Raw genomic sequence first — 19,854 nt, forward strand, 5'->3', positions numbered from 1 at the left:
GTGGATTATACACATACATCAATGTGGACCCCATGAGTTGGGCCTTGCACATGCTAAAAGAGACTTTCGTCCATGTTACTTTCTCGACATTAAAGATGACATAACTTCTTATTTACTCAAAAAACTTATAATTAGCGGACCAAAGACAAGGAGCAATTTGATCTTTAAAAAAACTTCTCAAAACCTGTCATAAGGCTACCTCTAATATTTGGAAGGTCAAATCTTTTTACCGAATTCGAAGATGCCAGTACCGTCCAAAATCGCATGAAAATATATGGGTACACAGAGACCTATGTAAATTGACCGGCATGCATTGCCTACTGAAGCTGCCAGTATGGGAAAGCAATTCTGCGGGCCTACCATGATTTATGCGCTTTATCGTGATAAAATGTATGTAGTATATCCATTTTGCCCATCCATTTTTCTAGAATTGAAGCATATATCCAAAGCTAAAGTGTACCGCGCGCACCACAGGAAACAGTTGCAATAATGATATTAAAACCTCATTAGCGTCCACAGTTATGTCTTTATGTCTTCCAACCTGTTCAAAAGATCACCCAAACATGGATGAAGGGAAACAACAAATCAGAAATGGATGAAGGAAAACAACAAATATCAGCTTCATCTAAAACTTACGTGGCCCGTATTAATTTCTCAATAGTAAACGCTCAATGCATTCTTACTTGTTGTGTGGTTCACTTGAGCTCTGGATATGCTTATTTTTAAGATGAAGCCCTACAATTATATGCGTAAATGGATGGACAAAGTTTACTCAATAGGCGCCGTACTGAGTTTCTCTAAGCAATTCGCTTCCTCGTCAGCGTATTAGGTGAGGAGCGCCAGACCGTGGACTCACCAAAGAGGGTGCAGCCCTTACGTGATGCTGTATTTATTCTGTATCCATACCGTACATCCATTTTTGTTGCTCATTTTAAGGTACTATCCAAAAAAATTAAAAATGAAGCAGATCCTATTATAAGGCAGGCCATGTCATACGAAATAGTGGTGATTGACCATTAATAGGCAGCAAAAGTTTTAGATCAAGCTGATTTTTTTATGTTTTTCTATCTTCATGCATGCTTATGTGAAGTTATTAACAGATTGGATGGGAAATAAACAATAGAAAACATTTAAGTGTGCACTAAGAAGTTTTGAATGACAGGGCATTTCAATAACTACTGTTTTTGGATGATATCATAAAATGATATGAAAAAATTAGGAATGAACCTCATCAATATAAAATAGATACAGGATGGGCCCCACGGAAAGGGTTGCACCGTCTTCGGTGAGGCGGGAGTCATACCTAACTGGCTATTGCGCGAGTCTCAATACGGATTATCCGCACGTCAAGGTGGGCTATAGTAAGGGCCCATCGTTTCTTTTCTTGTGATCCATGCCGTCCATTTAAATGTAAAAATTATATTGTGATGTGTCCAAAAGTACGAGGAGATCAAATAATCAAGTGAACCACACCGGTCAGAGTCCAATTAAAGGTTCGTAATTTCTTTTCTTGTGATCCGTTTGATATTGCCCTTGATATATAAGGGAGAAGGGAAAGTTGATGAACCGCGTAGATCACCGAAGTCAACGAAGGTGAGCCCCCATTTCAGCCTTTTGAAGGATGGCCAATTTCAGGGGTAGATCCTTAATAATAAAACAGTGGGCGGGGAATTGAGAGTCTCCATGAGACTCATCATTTGTAATGACTACACCATATTTTAAGAGAGGGGATTGGCTACTCCCCTGCCACCAGTCCAGGGCTGGCGGTCGGTGCTATGTGGGCCCCAACATGATGTATGTGTTTCGTCCATGCCGCCCATCTAGTTTCCAAGATCATTTTAGGGTATGATACCAAAAATGAGGTATATCACAATCTCAAGTGGACCGCATTACAGGAAACAGTGTTGAATGAACGTCGACCATTAAAAACTTTTTGGGCCGTAAAAGTTTCGGATCAAGGTGATTTTTTTTCCTTTCATAGAGGTCTGTATGACTTAATCAACAGATTAGATGTGAAATAAACAGTAAAGTGGGCCTTAGGAGGATTTTAATGGTGGATATCCAATCACTATTGTTTTAATGCGGTGTGGTCCACCTGCGGTTTATATCCCTCTCATTTTTCGTATCTAAGTCCCTAAATGATCTGTAAAATAGATGATCGGCATGGATGAAATATATACATCATGGTAGGCCCACAGAGCACCAACCACGAGCCACCAGGCTAGTGGCAGGGGAGTAGCCAATCCGTTTCCATATTTTCAGTGCATGCCATCACTACGACCCGTAATGCGTACTTTCTTCGACGGACATGAGATGTGTACCCTCACCCGCTAGGAGATGGGAAGTGGATTGGCTGGTGTACCCTACATCAGCTATAGCTCCTGTATTAATGTCAGCGAGCCCTGTGGGTCAAATCATGAGAAATGTGTTAAATCCAAACCGTCCATCAATTTGGCCAGCTCATCTTAACAATTGAACTGAAAAATAAGACATATTATCTAAAGATCAATTGGACCACACTACCAAAAACAGTGGGGGATTGAACGTCGACCCTTGAAACCCTTTTGGGGATCGTAGAAGATTTTGTTTTTCCTTTTCATTCATGTATTTTTAACTGTATTAATAAATTGGATGGAAAATAAACATTATGGTGGGCCTATGAATTTTTTTAATGGTGAAAATCATTATCCTCACTGCTATTTTTGGTGTGGACCATTTGAGCTTTAGATATGATTCAAAAAAAAATATTTCCAAATGCTCTAAAATCATCTCGAAAAATTGATGAATGGTATGAATATAATAAATACATCATTGAGGGCCCCATGTAACTTTGATCTCATTTGAATTTTCTTGTATAGATTGGAACTCGAGGCACGTCTGGGCTCATCTTTGCACAATACGTACCTGCAATAGCTATATTGCTGGTGTGTGGTACACTAGCCAATCTGCTTCCAAACAGATGGGCCTTAAATTGGAAGCGAATAGGCTGGTGTACCACATAGTGGCTATATAGCTACTGTAAGTACGTGTTTGCCAAGACGGGCATTGGCGCTCTTCGAGCTCCGAGTTGTACTAATAGTTCAAAGGAGATCAAAGTTACATGGCCCCCATAGTGATATATTTATTATATCTATGTTGTTCATCTATTTTTAGAGATCATTTTAAAGTATTATTTAAAAAATGAATCATATCCAAAAATCATCCGAACCACATCATAAATAGCGGTGGGTATAATGATTTTCACTATTAAGCAATTTGTAGGGCCCTCAATAACGCTTATTTTTCATCCTATCTATTCATAAGGTCAAAAAAGCCTTAATTAAGATAAAAAATAAATTTCATATTATCCAAAACTTATGTGACCCCAAAAAGGACTTCAATAGTAGACGTTTAATCCCCCACTGCTTTTTGCAGTGTGGTTTACTTGATAGTCAGATCTGCCTTATTTTTCATCTCAATCCTTAATAGGAGCTTGCCAAATGAATGGGAGGTTTGGATATAACACATACCTCGTGGGTTTGACGTCAATACAGGAGCTATACAGCTGGTCTGAGGTACACTAGCCAGTCCGCTTCCCCTTAAATCTATTTCTTTTAGTTATCGGTTGTCCAATTAGAATACCATCAAATGTCAACGCCAAGGAGTTCTCTAATCACAGAATCCGTTACATGATTGTTAATTGGAACTCATAGAAAGTAAAAAAGATTGCAGGTCATAGCATTACTGAACATCACAAGCTAGCGTATTTTTCTCTGAAGTCAGGAGTATGAAGTACGCTTCGACCAGAGTAGTAATTAACGACCGTTGGTGCCATCTGCAAACTAAAGATGTAATTTTAATGGAATTGGACTTTTCTGCAAACTGCCACAACTTTGAGGAGAAAGTAACAGAACTAAATAATGGATAGTGCCATCAGTTTAAAAGATGGAATTTCAAAATCAAAGGACTTCTCCACATACAACCTTATTGTAAAGCTGAGTGGGACCTACATAATAATACAATCATATTTCACCTTTACGCAGTAAGATACAATTGATGAAAAAATTAAAAATAACATTCTCACTCTTACCTCCTTCCAGGTGAAGGTGGGAAAACAATGAAGAGAGAGAGAGAGAGAGAGAGAGAGAGAGAGAGAGAGAGAGTTTACCAAGGACAAGCTACATCAGATGAACTAAGAAGCTCCTCCAGATAATCAACCCCTAAAACTTCTAATTCCAGCACATCCTCTATCTTCAAATCTCTCTCTTTCCTTTTCCTACTCAAGGTCTTCCTCATGGAGTGCCTTTTCTTGAGAGCTACCACAGGGGACACCTCATTATCATGGTATGATAATCCGCGAAGCGACTCCTGGACTCTCTCCACTGGAAAATTGAGGACAGCCAACGAACCCCGTGTTGAAAATGCTGCCTGATCGTAGGCAAGCGCAGCTGCCTCTGCGCTATCGAACGTCCCCAGCCAAACCCGAACCCCATTCCTAGTCGAGTCCCTTATCTCCGCGGCAAATTTGCCCCAAGGTCGCCTGCGGACCCCGCGGTAGCTGTTCTGCTTGGCCTTCTCCTTGTCTGCAACCTTCAAGTTCACCTCTTCTTCCTTAATCCGCCTTGAGAAGAGGGTGTTCGATGGTTCTTTTGGGGCCTCTGCAAGCATGTCGAAGAGGAGCATCTCCTCCGAGTCGTTCTCGTTGAATGGGAGCGCTTCTTCCTTGAAGGTAATCCCATCCCAAGAGAAAGGTTTAGGTGACCCGGATGAAGATTCCGGCGAGAATTCAGAGTCTTGGAAATGAAAGAAATTGGAATCCATTTCTCAAAGTTCTCTCTTAGCCACTCGTTATGTTCGTTTGATACGTTTGAAGGCTACCCCTAAAATACCCAAATCAATGAAGAGATTAAGATTTTAAAAAATAATAATAATAATAATAACAAAAGGAGAGATGTAAAAGAGAAATGCTCTCATTTAAGTGTAGGGAAGACACCAACACGGGGAAAGGAGATGTTTTCATCTGTACATGGGGCTAGGTGGAGCACGAAATCATACGGGGATAGTCAATGAGGCATGGCGGCCTGGTCAAGTTGGCGTTGTACTACATCAGCAATATGACCTCATCCGGTCCATCTTTGAACCGGTTCAATTCAAACCATTTCAGCCATTGAATGGGAGTTTCATATTAGAGGAAATGGGCCACACCCCTACACTGGGCATCAGCATTTAACAACGGATGCATAGTTTCATCAGTCCAAATTGCTGAGCGCATTGTGATTGAAACATACCCCGTAGTGGTATGGTCCACACCAATATGCGTCTGGATTTCGACTGTTTGTTTGATGGTGGAGCAATGAACCATCAATCCAGACCGTTTATCTGCTGCACTAATCCATGGCTGGGTGATGTAAAGCGAGTTGCAGACACTTTCATATAAAAGATGGACCAAAGAAGGCTTGATCTGAGGCAAAAACGATATGAACCGTCAGAACTTTAAGTTAGTCATGTTTCGAAAATTGGGATGAGTTTTTCCACGTATTATTTATGATTTTAGGACACGAGGACCTGCTTAAGCCAACCAACCCTGCTACGTGCCATATTTGCCGGATTTCATCATATCGACGTTCAAAAGTCCTGCTTAGTTTCATTTTTAATATAAATAATTAGTTTTAGTTTGTGTATAACTTTTAATCCTTTGAGTTGAGAAGTGGTGCCCAATATGAAATTATGAAAAGGGCTTAGAAAAGTTAGGCAAAAAACATTGTTGGGGATATTAGACACCTACTACTTTTAGCCGAAAACCACAAAGTCTAATAAGAATAGAGGTCATCTATAAATAGTAAGTTTACTATTTATAGTAAGTCATATTTTTATGGTGTTTGAGTCAGAGTCTTAGTCTAAAACTCTGTCGTAGGTTTGAATGGTAATTTTGTTTTAATTATCAATCAAGTTATTTTGAATTTATTAGGAATTATTCCCACTTTTATGCCTCGTGCATTCAAGGAAGCTTTGTGAAGAGTCTAGAGAGCTATATGGATTAGGAGTAGTTATCCCCTAAGGAAGACGTATGGTGATTGACCTCATCATATCTCTTCTTACGCAAAAAAGTATTAGAGCGATGACTCCCCTTGGGTCGATTGCAACAAAAAATGGAATGGACCAAAATCCTATAGACGATGATCTAAGGTTTCATTATTTAAAAAAATAATGAAAGCTTCCCACTGGGAGAGTCATTTGATCTTATTGCAGATACATTAACTTTTGGAGACAAATTGCATGGCTATCCCAAATGATTCGAGCTCTAGCGATGAGGACATCAGTGGTTTCGTTGCCCAACGGTCAATCTATGGAGACGATCGAGTAGATCATGCTGAAAAAGACTATCGAAGTAATGTTGAACTTCTCAGTTTTAATGGCTTATTGCATATAGAAGATGTCCTCAATTGATTAGTCTAAGTAGAGCAATATTTTAGTTACATGGTTGTATCAGAAGAAAATAAAGTGAAGTTGGTTGTGTTCATGAATCCCTACTCGGCCTTATCCTTCAACTCGGGCCCCATCATGCGTCCCACACAAGATTCGACGTTGGCCAAATGAAAGGAACTAGTAATAACGTGTTCTCAACCTCTATAACCATAAACTAAGACACGAAGAGTGGTCTATCTAGGTCTCAACGTGCATGACCACAACAACGAGTCCGAGCAGGATTTCAAATCCTTATGGTCTACCAAGTCCAGATCATTGTGTCCATTATAGCTAATCAGGCAACTTATCGTACACCTTCCTTCAAAGCCTCGCAGCCCACTTGGCCATTAATAAAGAGGGCGCTGAAGGTAAGGTAACGAAAGTAAGGCCTTGAATTTGATGAGAATGAATAAGCTATGAAAGGAGGAGCCGGTAACGAAGAATGGTTGGCTGAGGATCATGGTGAATCCTTAGTCACAAGATGGTTATCGTATACTCTAAGGAAAGGAGGTGCACCCACAAACACATAATATATTCTGCACATGGTGTAGCATCAATGGCAAGGTTTATGATGTAATTATAGATAGTGGCAATAGAGAGAACATTATCTTAAAGGTGATGGTGAACAAGTTGTGGCTACCTACGATAAATCATCATTCCCCTTACTCGTTTAGCTAGATAAGAAATGTGAATAAGCCAAGGTAACTAACCAATGCACTATCTTATTTTCAATTGGCATGAATTATAAAGATCAAATAATTTGTGACGTGGTCAACATGTAAGCATGTCATATGTCACTCGGTCGACCATGGTAATCGGAACGTGATATGACTCGTCGTGGACAAGAAAATATCTACGTCTTCATCAAGGATGTTTGCAAGATGATCCTTGCCCTTATGACACCAGAGAACCACCCTGACACTTCTAAAGTGGATGGGAGCTCCCCCCTGACCATTTGGGATTTCGTGGAAGAATTTAAGGAAACTAGCGAAGTGCACGCTACAGTGGTATAGGGTGAGGAATCAGAACCCTTAAACATTTCTCTAAGTTTAAGGTCGTTGCTAAACGAATTCAAAGAAATCTAGCCCAAAGAGTAACCCAATGAATTTTTTCCATGCAAAATATCCGACATCATATATACCTTGTCCCTGGGGCTGACTTACCCTGTAACACCCGAACTTTTCAATACCCAAGTATTGAAAGTTCTCGAGTTTTACTATGAAATTTAACGTAATATGTACATGTGTACGATACAATCTAACTATCTTAACCTTACATCTATTCCCTGACATGAATCTAACCGTTGGGAATAATCTCTATTCAATAGATCAAGCCATCTGACCATTGATTTTAAGACAAGACCATCCATCATGTGTCTTGACATCTATACCTTCCCTTATGTGAATTAGCAAATAACTAATTATCCGTAATGATTTAGATGAAAGTTTGTTTGTAAGAATTGTTTACAAAGGTGCATACAGCCAGGTAGAACTATTAGATCTCATAAAATTCTTAAATTAGCAATAATTATGAAAATGTCATTAACGTAAACCCTTGAATTTTAGATCACATGGTTCCCATGATCCGTTTAATATAAAATATTACACCATGCCTATGGATCATAAATTAGCCATACATGTCGAATTTCAGCCCTTAGATCATTATAAAAGTTGCCCAATTGACAAATCAGCCTGTAACCGTTGATTTAGGGACCATCAAGCGAAGAAACCCCGTAGATAGTCGTAGTTGGACCTTTTCCTTCATATAAATGAAGTAGATCCCTCAAAAACATCATTGTGGACCCCACCTTGAGTGGTTTGCGCACATAGCACATGCACAACCACAGAACACCATACACTAAAAATCGGTCAAACATAGTCTGACTCGATAAGTCACGAAGAAGAATCGTTCTTCTTCACAACTTCCCACTGAAGCATTTTCAAAACAGGAAACTCCACAGCATATCTAGTGTGGGCCACCATCACCGTAGACTGGAGATCCAGACCGTCCATCAACATCCTCTTAAAATTTCGTTCGAGAGCAACGCATGCGAGGGATAATCAAAGCCCGCATGCACTGTTTTGCTGATATTTCGGGCCGTGCGGATGCTACAACAGCAATATCTCCTCATTGCGTATCAAACTACGCACCTATTGTTAAGGCACAAAAAATATTTTATCTTTCTAGTGCACGAGTTGAAGCCCTTCTATAGTGCTTGGATAAGCATGCCAGTCTCCATCTCTGTTATGCGCCCCTCCTCTTGAAGAAAGCCTTATGGGCCACCTAGTATGAAGGACGGTTGTGCTTTTTCTTAAGAAAATAAGGAGAGGAGGTGCGTTGGAAGCCTTGTCTTAAGGAAAGAAGGAGAGATGAACGTTGCTTTGTATTAATGAAGAAGTGGTTGAACACCACTATTTAAGGAAGAAGTGAGTGAACAACACTATTTAAGGAAGAAGGTTAGATACTGTCTTAAGGGAGAAGTGGTGGTGATCACTACTATGTAAGGAGTGAGGACCCTAGGAGCCCTATAAATTCCCCTCCTCACTCCTCATTTTGGGAGGATGGAAGTGAGAATAGAAGAGAGGATGGAAGGAGGTTGCATGCTCCACGTTTGAGAAAAGTCTTACGCATTTGCGCGCAACTGAATGAGAGAAGGAGAGGTTTTGCGTGATTGCACGCTACTGAAGGAGAGGAATGGCTTTTACGCCACTTTGTGTGGGATAATTGTCCTAATGCATAGCTTTTGCGTCACTTCGCATGGACTTCTTGTGCTAATGCAAGGCTTGTTGCGCCACCTCTTGTGGAAGTTTGTCTTGAAGCAAGGCTTTATGTGACTGCACACAATTGAAGTTGGAGAGAAAGGGGGTTGTGCCATTTCTTATAGAAGCTTGTCCTGAAGGCTGGCTTGTTGCGCCACTTCTTATGGAAGCTTGTCTTGAAGGCTGGCTTGTTGTGCCACTTCTTATGGAAGCTTGTTCTGAAAGCTGGTTTGTGCGCCATTTCAAGAGGAAGCTTGTCTTAATGCAAGCCTTCTGAGTCACTCTAGATGGGGTTCTATCCTAAAGGGAAGCTCTTGCGCCATTTTCCATGCTCCTTTGTCCTAATACAAGCCATTGTATGCCATTCTCCATGGACTTTTGTCATAAAGTAAGCCTTATGCACTCCACCTTGGTTAAAGCTTGTGCGCTCCTATCTTTAGACAAATGACCTCTACAAATGTTGGATGTCTATGAAGACTTCTCTCCCATCTTCATTTGGAGAAGGTAGTGAGAGAGAGAGAAACGAGAAAGAGTAGTGAGAGAAGATAGAAGTTGGAGAATCTCAAGGAGCTCATAAAGGAGAGAGAAAAGTGATACAATGTAATTATAGCACAACACAAGTTTGAGAAGCCTCCACCATTTCCTCAGTTGTGCACCTGTACAACTTAAGTTCATGAAGTTCTTAGTTCCTCCTAGATTGTGCACCAATGTTATCACCCAAAATGCCCCTTCCTTGATCAAGTGCGCCAATTGTTGAATTCATAAAGGGAAAATAAAGGAAATGTGAAGATAGAGAGGGAGAGAGCTCCAAAGAAGTGGAAGGACGATCAATGCCTATCGCACAAACAAATCAAGGGCTTCAAATCCGCACAATCCATCTGCCTTTGCGATGAACATCAAAAGCGTCGAAATGCTGCTAAGATTGCCATTAAATTGCTCTTTCTCTTATTCATTATATCTATTCATCGTACTCTGTTTTAGAATCAAGGGAATGCGAGGATGTTAATGAACTCAGAATAAAAAGAATACTTTTTGTGATCATTGTTCTCTCATTCTTTCTTTGTGATCATTGAATAAATTCTCCCAAATTGAATGCATTTGTTTCTTGTCAAAACAAAATGGAGACTCTGCACGGATTTTTTCAATGATAACTTAGAAAATAATCAGAGAACATTTATCACTTTTTGGCGTTGTATAGATGCCAAAATGGCGACTCTCAACCGGAACATCCTCCCCTTCATCTCTAAAAATGAAGTACAATGTTATTTAATTAAAATACTGACACTTTATTCCGAATAACAGGTATACCACAATGAATTTTCTCATGACTCACGTGGTTGTCTACTTCACACCTAACGGATTTCCACCAGAAAGTATCAAAGAAGGTTAAATTAGTTGCGATCAAGGACATACATTACCAGGTAATGTTCGGAATGGTTTCTGCTTCACCGGTAGCGCAATAAGACGATAAAGGATGGATGGTCGTGACATAAAAAAATGAAGGATTTGATCTTCTCTTAAAAAGAGTATCATCCTGCCAAAGGGTCGATTATGCGAAATGTCATAAGGCGCAGTTTTACCTCAGTCACTCAGTATCACGACAGTTCATCCTCCTCGATAGCATCATCAATGCAGTTTTCACTTTCTCTTTTGATATAAGTACATTCGAAGCATAAAGAAATAGAAAATCGGCCAGCAAATGTTAATCAACCTTTACCAGATGAGCATGTTATTGAAGAAGTCTTTAAATTTACCCGGTCAACCAAGGTGGACTCGATAGACTAATCAAACTTTCATCTATATTTTCTGAAGAGTCATCTGTGCTACAAGAGGTACATTGAGAGTTGAGTTGTGCAAGACTTAAAGTTGAATACATACAATAAGACAGATTATTATGCACTTGCAAATCTATTACTTTGTTTTATGAGAAATGTGAAAGGGAGCAGCCTGAGTGGCATTCCATGGAACTTCCATTCTATAAACATGTTTGCAATGGAGATTATAAGCCTTTTTAACATTTATGGTGATCTATTTAGCCTTTTAAGCATGATAGGCTATCATTAGGTAACCGTTGCATTAACTGTATACTCTGTACTGATTTTTCTCTTTATGGTAGTGTAATAGTGCATGAGGAACTACTTACATGTTGTCTATGCAGGATGGCTTGTGCACTACATGACTTTGCATGCACCTAGATTGGCTCTAAAAGTCCACACAGTTATTAAAAAATAAAAAGGCCTATGCATGATTCATTTTACTTTTATTATTATTTGTCTTGATTGAGTCTTGCACAAGAAATCTGGATCCTCATCGTACATTGGAGCATTGTTACAATGATCGTTTTTACATGTTGGTAGCTACCTCAATGTCACATAGCTGCCACATGTACACTTAGTTTTTTTGTAGTTATGTAGGAAAAATGTTTAGGCATTCCCATGTGTGATACACATGCAATTTACTAGTGTGTGCATGCTCACACACACAGTACAATTCCACACACATGGGAAATAAAGCACAATTCCTGATTCTTTTCAACTTCTTATTTTTTAAAAACAGGTGATTCCCTGCTCCTGCTTTTTGTTTATAAGCAAAGAAAGTTTTTGTTTGATTTTTATTTTTTTACTGTGGCAATTGAAGTTATGGCTTGAAGATCATGATGCAGATCTTGTAGTCTGTTTGTTTGGCAGGCTAAGCTATACATATTCTAGGGCTCTGGCATATAAATCACATGTTGATGAGTATTCAATTTGGTAAGACGTGGGTTTTAATCGCCACATATGTTATTAATCGGGGTATGGACTTTAGGGGCATCAACTGCATAACGATTTCCCTGAATCAGCAGTAGCTTATATTCACCGAATTGGTAAGGCTACTCAAATGATTCCTGTCCTAAACTATGCACCAGTAAAACATCTTTTGGGCTTCAATTTTGTTCTTTTTTCTTTTGGCCCAACCTCTGGTGTGATGAAAACCCCAATCATGTCATGAAATTCCATATAATTTCTGCTTTGATATTGATTCTATTGACACCCAACACAGCCATGTTGAGGTCTTTTAACTTCCAAAAAACACATTGATTTGACATTTTAAGGATTGAAAAAACAACCCCCAATTATTAATATTAATTGTTCATTCTTTATTCATGTCTATCTGTTTGTGCACACAAAAATCTAGGAGATATAAGTTTGACTGTTTGAATTTTCATGATTAGTGATGCTGATTTTAGTTATTTAGTGGGCAGAGACAGTCCTCAGTACTACTTGAAGCAAGTTCACTTGTTGTCCATCCACTTCTACTAGTCCACTTATGCAACAACAAAAAGATTAAAATTGTAGTAATTTCCTATTTTTTGCTGATCTTATAAACCATGAAGTTGTTTGTGATTCATGGTTCTGTCAGTCTTTTGATTATTAACTCTTTAATGATATTGTTCTGCCAGCTTTTGCTGACAAGAATGTTTTAACAGGTGCTCCACTTCCAAGAGGTCAGGTGCTTGCTAAAAGGTGGTTGAACCCAATGGTGATCACATAGAGGATAAACCAGTAAGTTCCTCAGACTTTTTATTCTTGGATGTCATAAGACAAAAATCATACCATCTGCTCATTGGAAATCTCATTTTCTTCTTACAATACTCACCTTGTTTCTAGTGTCAAGAATCTAAGTTATGGAAAAGCATTCTGAGTTTTTGGTGGAGTCCAATCCATCTTATTTTGCAAACTATTCTTGTGGCTCATTCGGCTTCCCTTTATAGCACAACATCCACTTTCCACAAGAAGTTCTGCAACACTGAAGGTCAAATCACTTGGAATGGTGTGCCATTCTACTGCTAAGTATAGATAACACACCAAGAATTACTCTGGAGAGAAACGTGATGGAGGAATGGGAAAGATGGCTACCTGGGGTCCAACAACTATTCAGAGAGGGTTCCTCGATCTAGAAAGTCAACATTCTCCCTCCAAGATTGGCAGGAACAATTGCAGCTAGCAATGAAGAAATTTAGATTCTGCACACTTGTGACAACCGAATAGAGCTCAGTTAAGGTAGAGCAGAGGCAATGGTAATGGAAGTCAACAATAGTCAGCATGGAAGAGGAACATATTCAAATGCGGCATCAGACATTGTTAATAGGCTTACCATAGGAGGTCAGTCCCATACACTTTTAGTGAGCTATTTAAGTGATTGCAAATATGTTCTACAGATAAGGGACTTGGAAACAGGTCTATTTCAACATCCCATACCGCTAGACATAGTTACCGTTTACAGGATTTCTGGATCCCATCCTATGTCTAACAATAGACCCCTTCTGTAGAACATCTTCATTTCTGGAACCTCACCGCTAGACATAGGTACCGCTAGATAGGTCTATTGAAACAAGTCTGTTGCAACATCCATATTTTTTGTTAGCTTCACTAGCTTCCTTACTCCCGGCATTATTTATAGGTGCAACTTAGCAACTGAGGTTCCAGAAATGAAGATATTCTGTGAGATTTTTATATCTAGATTTGATCGCACAAAGTTCTAGGTTAATCAGGTAAGCTTATTGTAAAACAAAAAATATATGTTTTGTGCTGCAAACCTAAAGGCTTTCTTACTGTTATGGTATCTGTCTTTCAGATATACTCTTCTCGCAATGAGCCGTATATGCTTTTCAAGGTATTTTACTAAGTGAACAAAAGATCCTCCATAATCATTTAAATCCCATGGTTGTGTGGTTTTGATGTTGATTTGTTTATTTAGGACACTTGTAATAGTTCACAGACTGTTATGCCTACTATTGCTCTTGCAGTAGTTGGAGATCGGAGGATATCTTTAGGTCCTGGAGCAGGTTGTGCCGGCCTTGCTATATAGCTAGAACTAGGATATCGCCAAGCATGTCTTGCAGCCAACAGGCCAGAGTTACCTGTTGAGGTTGCAGGGCCTGCTGCGCATAGTTCGAATGGAGAATGCTGGTAGAGGCAATGATGATGTTGACCTGGAAGCAGCAGAAGATGGACATGCAGTGTTATCTCAGGGCCCGCCAAGCACGACGGCATCGATGATGATGGGCGCGACCATGACTTTATATTATTTGTGGAACCTAATGTTGTGCAACAGTTTGATTGAGTTAAACTTTAAATAGACTGTTGTTAACTGTTTTGTTGGTATTGTGGCTTTCATGATTGATTGTTTCATGAGTGGATTGAATAAATATTTTTAAAAAAAAAACATTTTTAGCCTCAATTTGTAATTGAGGCTTGAATTTAGCTTCGGTTGTTGATAACCAAGGTTGAAATTCCCTTGGCTAAAGACTTTAGCCTCGATTGTTGAGAACCGAGGTTAAAAATAGATTTAGCTTCGGTTGGAGGTAATTGAGGCTAAAATTTGGATTTAGTCTCAGTTGAAAACAATGGAGGCTAAAATTTTGATGCCTAATTTCAAAAAATTGAAGCTAAAAAAGTTTTTAGCCTCACTTGAAGAACTAAGGCTATAAAAGTCATTTTAGTCTCGGTTGCTAAAACTGAGGCTAAAGCCTTTAGCCACAGGGGTTTCAACCTCGGTTTGGATAACTGAGGCAAAACTGAGGCTCAAGGCTTTAGCCTCAGTTTTTAACCTTTTTAGCCTCAATTTTGAACCGAGGCTAAAACCCCCTTTTCTTGTAGTGCACCTACCCAAGAAAGACTAATATATCCTCTCCGAATGAGAGAGAGAGAGAGAAACTGTCTAAAATCCTCATTGATTCCCATGGAAATTCGTCCATTTTCTACACAACGTGCAGAAGGAGTCCTCACAGTGGGCCCACGAATCCCGCCTTCACCACGGATATGATGGGCCAAGAAGAATCGGATGGTTGATTTGACCAACCTGGTGGCTACCAAATTGAAAGAGAATGGATCGGGATCGACCCGCCATTAAAATCGATGCCTATCTCCCAACAACAACATTGTTCAATTAGAAATCTTAATCACCATTAGCTTACTTTCAGAATCCCAGTAGGCTAGATGATCGGAAGAGAAATGATCCAAAAAGATCGAGATTTCAAAGCTTCCAAACTAGTAGTGTACGCACACCGCAACCAACGAGCCATATAGCTGTCTACGCAACACTACACAAGAAGCGTCTAAAGATGCACTCTATGTTATGGAAAAGGATATAGAGTTCCGATAGGCTATAAAAAGCCCTTACCACCACATCAGGAAGGGATAGAGAGAGAGAGAGAGAGAGAGAGAGAGAGAGAGAGAGAGAGCTCCAACCAACTAGCGGCAGCAAGGAGACTCTCAGCGGAAAAGAGAAAGAAAGGAAGTAAGAAAGAAAGAAAGAAAGGAAGGAATAAGGAAAGAAAGGGAGGAGGCACCTCACTACAAGCCAACTCCACGTTAGAAAGGAGGAGGGAGAGAGAAAGAAAGTGTCTACTCGTCCACCTCGCAACCACTAAGGTCGGGTTCGATTCCTAAGTTCCCCTTATTTTCTATCCTTCCCTTCCCTTTCCAGAATTATTCTATCCTTCAACAATGGGAATTCATTTATACTTAAGGCCTAGTTGAGCCGATGATTAGAAGGGCCTAAAACACATAAGTTGAAGGCCTACCAACTTAGGCAACCTGAAAACCTATTTAGAGAATAGTTTAGATCATATCTTTTCCCTATTCCAGTCTAACGTCTAACTTAATTAATTTAAACCAGGTGAATATAAGAAGAACCTGAACATCTAACTTAAGTAAGAGACGACATCACCACCGAGGTGAGGGTTTTATTCCTTTAAGCTTACGGTAATTTAAGTTGATATGCTTTATCATACCTTTTACATACTATGTTTTCATGTTAATAAGATTTCCTCTCTTCGATTGTTTAATTTACCATCAACACTTATTTACCCTTTTGGGAACCATGATTCATTTTATATTCTCTATCAATGCAAGTGATGTGTTAAAGGTATCACAACTAGTGAATCTAATATTTTATCGTGAATATAATGCGTTATAGGTAGCGACCCTCTTGGTTGACATGTAATTTTATGGGTTAGTTGTTGTGCATAATCAATGTAAGTAAATCGTTATCCATGTTACATCACTTCTTGGGATTAAATGTTGTAAATAGTCATTCCATGAACACATCATGTTACGTAAATCCCCCGATCGTGTTGTTGTGCCGCCTTGAGATGTTTGCATAAATCTACGTTAACGTTGGACATGATGGCGAACATCCGTAGTGTGAGAATGTAGGTCAAGTTAGATATTATGAACTAATTTTCACATTGTGACAATGATCACTATGTATAATGAGTCGCACACACTTTACTAGGCATATATTCATGTATATTGTTTGTGCATACTGATATCTCTCGTAGTGGTGGAGTACGTAACATATCAGAACCCTTACATTACTTTTATGAATCTTTTGAATTATTGTTAATCTTAAAAGATAACAATCACTATGAGTAGGGCGTTGATCCTCTCCAATCGCACAGATGATGCAAGTGATATACAGATTGTAAACCTAGAGGACCATCTCTCTATGGAAGATTATACTGAAAGAATAAGAAGATAGTTTTATGAATTAGTTTTATACTTCCGCTGCGAACTCGATAAATGTAATAAGCTTCCACTGAGAGGGCATTTGATTATTTACTAAATTTTTACTCTTATGAAATAATCAATACAATCAATTTTATTCTCGTGGATGTTACCTTTATGAATGTATCTGGATGTGATCTAAATAAATAAATAAAAAATAAGGTACAATTTATAAAACATCCTATTTATACATTATTAACACCCGATTTTCTCGGATACGAGTATAAACTCTGGCCATGAAAATTCAGGATGTTACATGCCCAACCGCCCTCACTATCGGATGAGACCAAAAAAGTGTGAAATATTTCAGGTGCAAGTAAAGGAATTGATCCGTCAGGGTCTTCTGAGAGAGAACATGAGCCCATACGTTGCGCCAGCTTTATTAACATTGAAGAAAGATGGGAGTTGGTGAATGTATGCCGACAATCGTGAAATTAAAAATATTACCATTAAAAAATGGTTCCCGATATCATGGTTCGGTGACATGATTAATATGTTAGAAGGTTCCAAGGTATTCTCTAAAATAGATCTGAGGAGCGGGTACCCTTAGATTCATATTCAACTTGGTGATGAGTGTAAAATACCATTGAAGACCAAGGAAGGATTTTATGAATGGTTAGTCATGCCCTTCGGTCTGTCGAAGGAACCAAGAACTTGTATACGTTTGATGAATTAAGTGTTGAAGTCGTTCATTGGTTGGTTTGTGGTAATATATTTTGATGATATTCTGATATATAGCTAGTGTGAGATGGAGCAATGAAATATCTCTGACAAGTGCTACAGATCATGACAGTTAACAAGTTATAGCTCAACTTGAAAAGGTGTAGTTTTTTTAATGGGCAACTTATTATTTTAAAGATTTTTTATGACGTCCATGGGCATCAATGTGGACGATGACAATGTGATCCATCAATGAATGACTGATTCCAATGAACATTCTTGAAGTGAAGGGTTTCCATAGGTTGGTGATATTTTATCGTAGATTCGTGCATAATTTCAGCACTATAGTTGCACTCATTACAAATTTCATAAAAAAAAAGTTGTTTCAATGGATTGATGAGGCTAATAGGAACTTTACTAAAATCAAGCATCAATTGTCCACAACACCAATCTTGGTTCTTCCCAGTTTCAACAAGTTGATTGAGGTTGAGTGTAACACCTCATATCTCGAAATTAGGGTCTTATCATAAGAAGACAGGCTGGTAGCCTTCTACAGCGAGAAGCACAATGAAGTCCAAAATAAATAGTTGACATATGAGTTTGAGTTGTATGCAATGGTTCAAGCACTACGGTATTTCTGACATTATCTGATTTAGAGAGAGTTTTTTTATCTACACTGACCATCAATCCTTAAAGTTTATTAATAGTCAGGCTAACATGAGCCGTATACATGATTTATGGGTCACAATTTTACATAAATTCATGTTCGTTTTGAAGCACAAGTCAGGACAAAGAATAAGGTATATGATGCACTTATCCATCACGTATCACCACTGGTTATGATGAATAATGAGCTGTTGGCTTCGACTGTCTTAAGGAGTTATATGCCGAAGATGAGGACTTCGAGGATACATGAATGAGTTGAAGAGGGTCATCCCAGTGTCCTACATATTTAAAACGGTTTCCTCTTTAAAGGGAATCAACTTTGCATCCCCCAAAGTTCTTTGAGAGAGCAGATTATCCAAGAGATACATGGAGGTGGCATTGGTGGACACCTTTGGTGAGACAATATATTGGCTCTTTTTTAGAACGGTATTACTGGTGGTAATTGGTACATGACATGGGTTAAGCAATGCAGCGCTGTCATGTTTTTCTTACCTCCAAGGGGCAGTGTGAGAATACGGGCATCTACACCACATTATCTATGCTTGAAGGCCCTTATGAGGACTTGTACATGGACTTCGTGCTTGGTCTCCCATGAACACAGTGCGACATGAATTTGGTATTCGTGGTGGTAGATTGTTTCTCAAAGATGACACACTTTATCTAATGTAAGAAGGCCTAGATGCAATACATGTGGCGAACCTATTCTTTAGAGACGTCGGGCAGCTACATGGAGTTCATAAGACCATTACTTTTGACCATGACACGAAATTCATTAGCCACTCCTTGTAGACTTTGTGGAATCAGTTCAATACGTGACTTCAGATCAGTAGTGTCTACCACCCATAGACCAATTGTCAGATTGAAGTTGTGAATCGTACATTAGGAAACCTCTTTCGGTATACTTCAAGTTCCAAGTTGAAACAGTGGGATTTGGCTTTGTCTCAATTAGAGTTTGCATTCAACAATATGATGAACCGCTCGATATAGAAGTCCCCATTCTAGATTATTTATAGTTAACTGCTTCGTACACACACTTAACTAGGTCGCTCCTGGGCATGAGCATTATAACACAACATATCGTGGACCGAATCGTGGGCATTCATGTGAATGTGCAAACTAAGTTACAAGCTTCAGATGATAGGTACAAGGACGAAGCCAACAACCATTGAGGTCAAAAGGTGTTTGAGGTGGGCGATAATATTATGGTTTATATACGTAAGGATAGATTTCCAACCAAAACTTACAATAAGTTGATGAACAAGAAGATTGGACCAGTACCAATCCTCTGAAAGATCAATGACAACTCTTACATCGTTGATCTTCCAAATGACATGGAGATCTCGCATACCTTCAAAAATGCAGACTTGAACAAATATCATGAACTAAAGTTGGATGATAACTTGAGGTCAAGCTCTTTTTAAGTGCTGGGGACTGATGAGTGCAGGTCGCAGACACTTTCATGGAAAAAATGGACCAGAGAAGGCCCGATCGGAGGCAAAAAAGATCCAGAGTGTCAGAACTTTAAATCATTTGTATCTTGCAAACCGGGATGAGTCTTGTGGCATATTATATATGATTTTGGGGTGGGAGTAGAGGCGGGCATTTTCGACCCGATCCGAATAGAACCGAAGGCCTGGATCAATTCGATTCGAGTAGAATTAGGTAGATCCGTTCATTTATCAGATCAGGTTCGGATCCATGTTAATCTAGATCAATCCAATCCGCAATCCTATCCGATTAGATCCGATTCGATCCAGACCGGATATATTAATAAG

The 19,854-nt window shown here is 39.2% G+C and overlaps 1 protein-coding gene and 1 long non-coding RNA gene across 2 annotated transcripts; one reads left to right on the forward strand and one right to left on the reverse strand.

The window, feature by feature from the left end:
* Positions 1 to 4,080: 4,080 nt before the first annotated feature.
* Positions 4,081 to 4,818, reverse strand: LOC131231443 (ethylene-response factor C3-like). Its single transcript, XM_058227634.1, has one exon. It carries the CDS (start codon positions 4,798 to 4,800, stop codon positions 4,144 to 4,146), a length of 657 nt encoding a protein of 218 aa, XP_058083617.1. The 5' UTR covers positions 4,801 to 4,818; the 3' UTR covers positions 4,081 to 4,143.
* Positions 4,819 to 13,365: 8,547 nt separating this feature from the next.
* On the forward strand, positions 13,366 to 14,391 carry LOC131231608 (uncharacterized). The gene is made up of 2 exons (XR_009164462.1): positions 13,366 to 13,549; positions 13,644 to 14,391. It is a non-coding gene; the product is annotated as an uncharacterized LOC131231608 (long non-coding RNA).
* The last annotated feature ends 5,463 nt before the right edge of the window (positions 14,392 to 19,854 follow it).

The sequence above is a fragment of the Magnolia sinica genome, chromosome 17 (assembly GCF_029962835.1).
Source record: "Magnolia sinica isolate HGM2019 chromosome 17, MsV1, whole genome shotgun sequence".
NCBI classification, from domain to species: domain Eukaryota; kingdom Viridiplantae; phylum Streptophyta; class Magnoliopsida; order Magnoliales; family Magnoliaceae; genus Magnolia; species Magnolia sinica.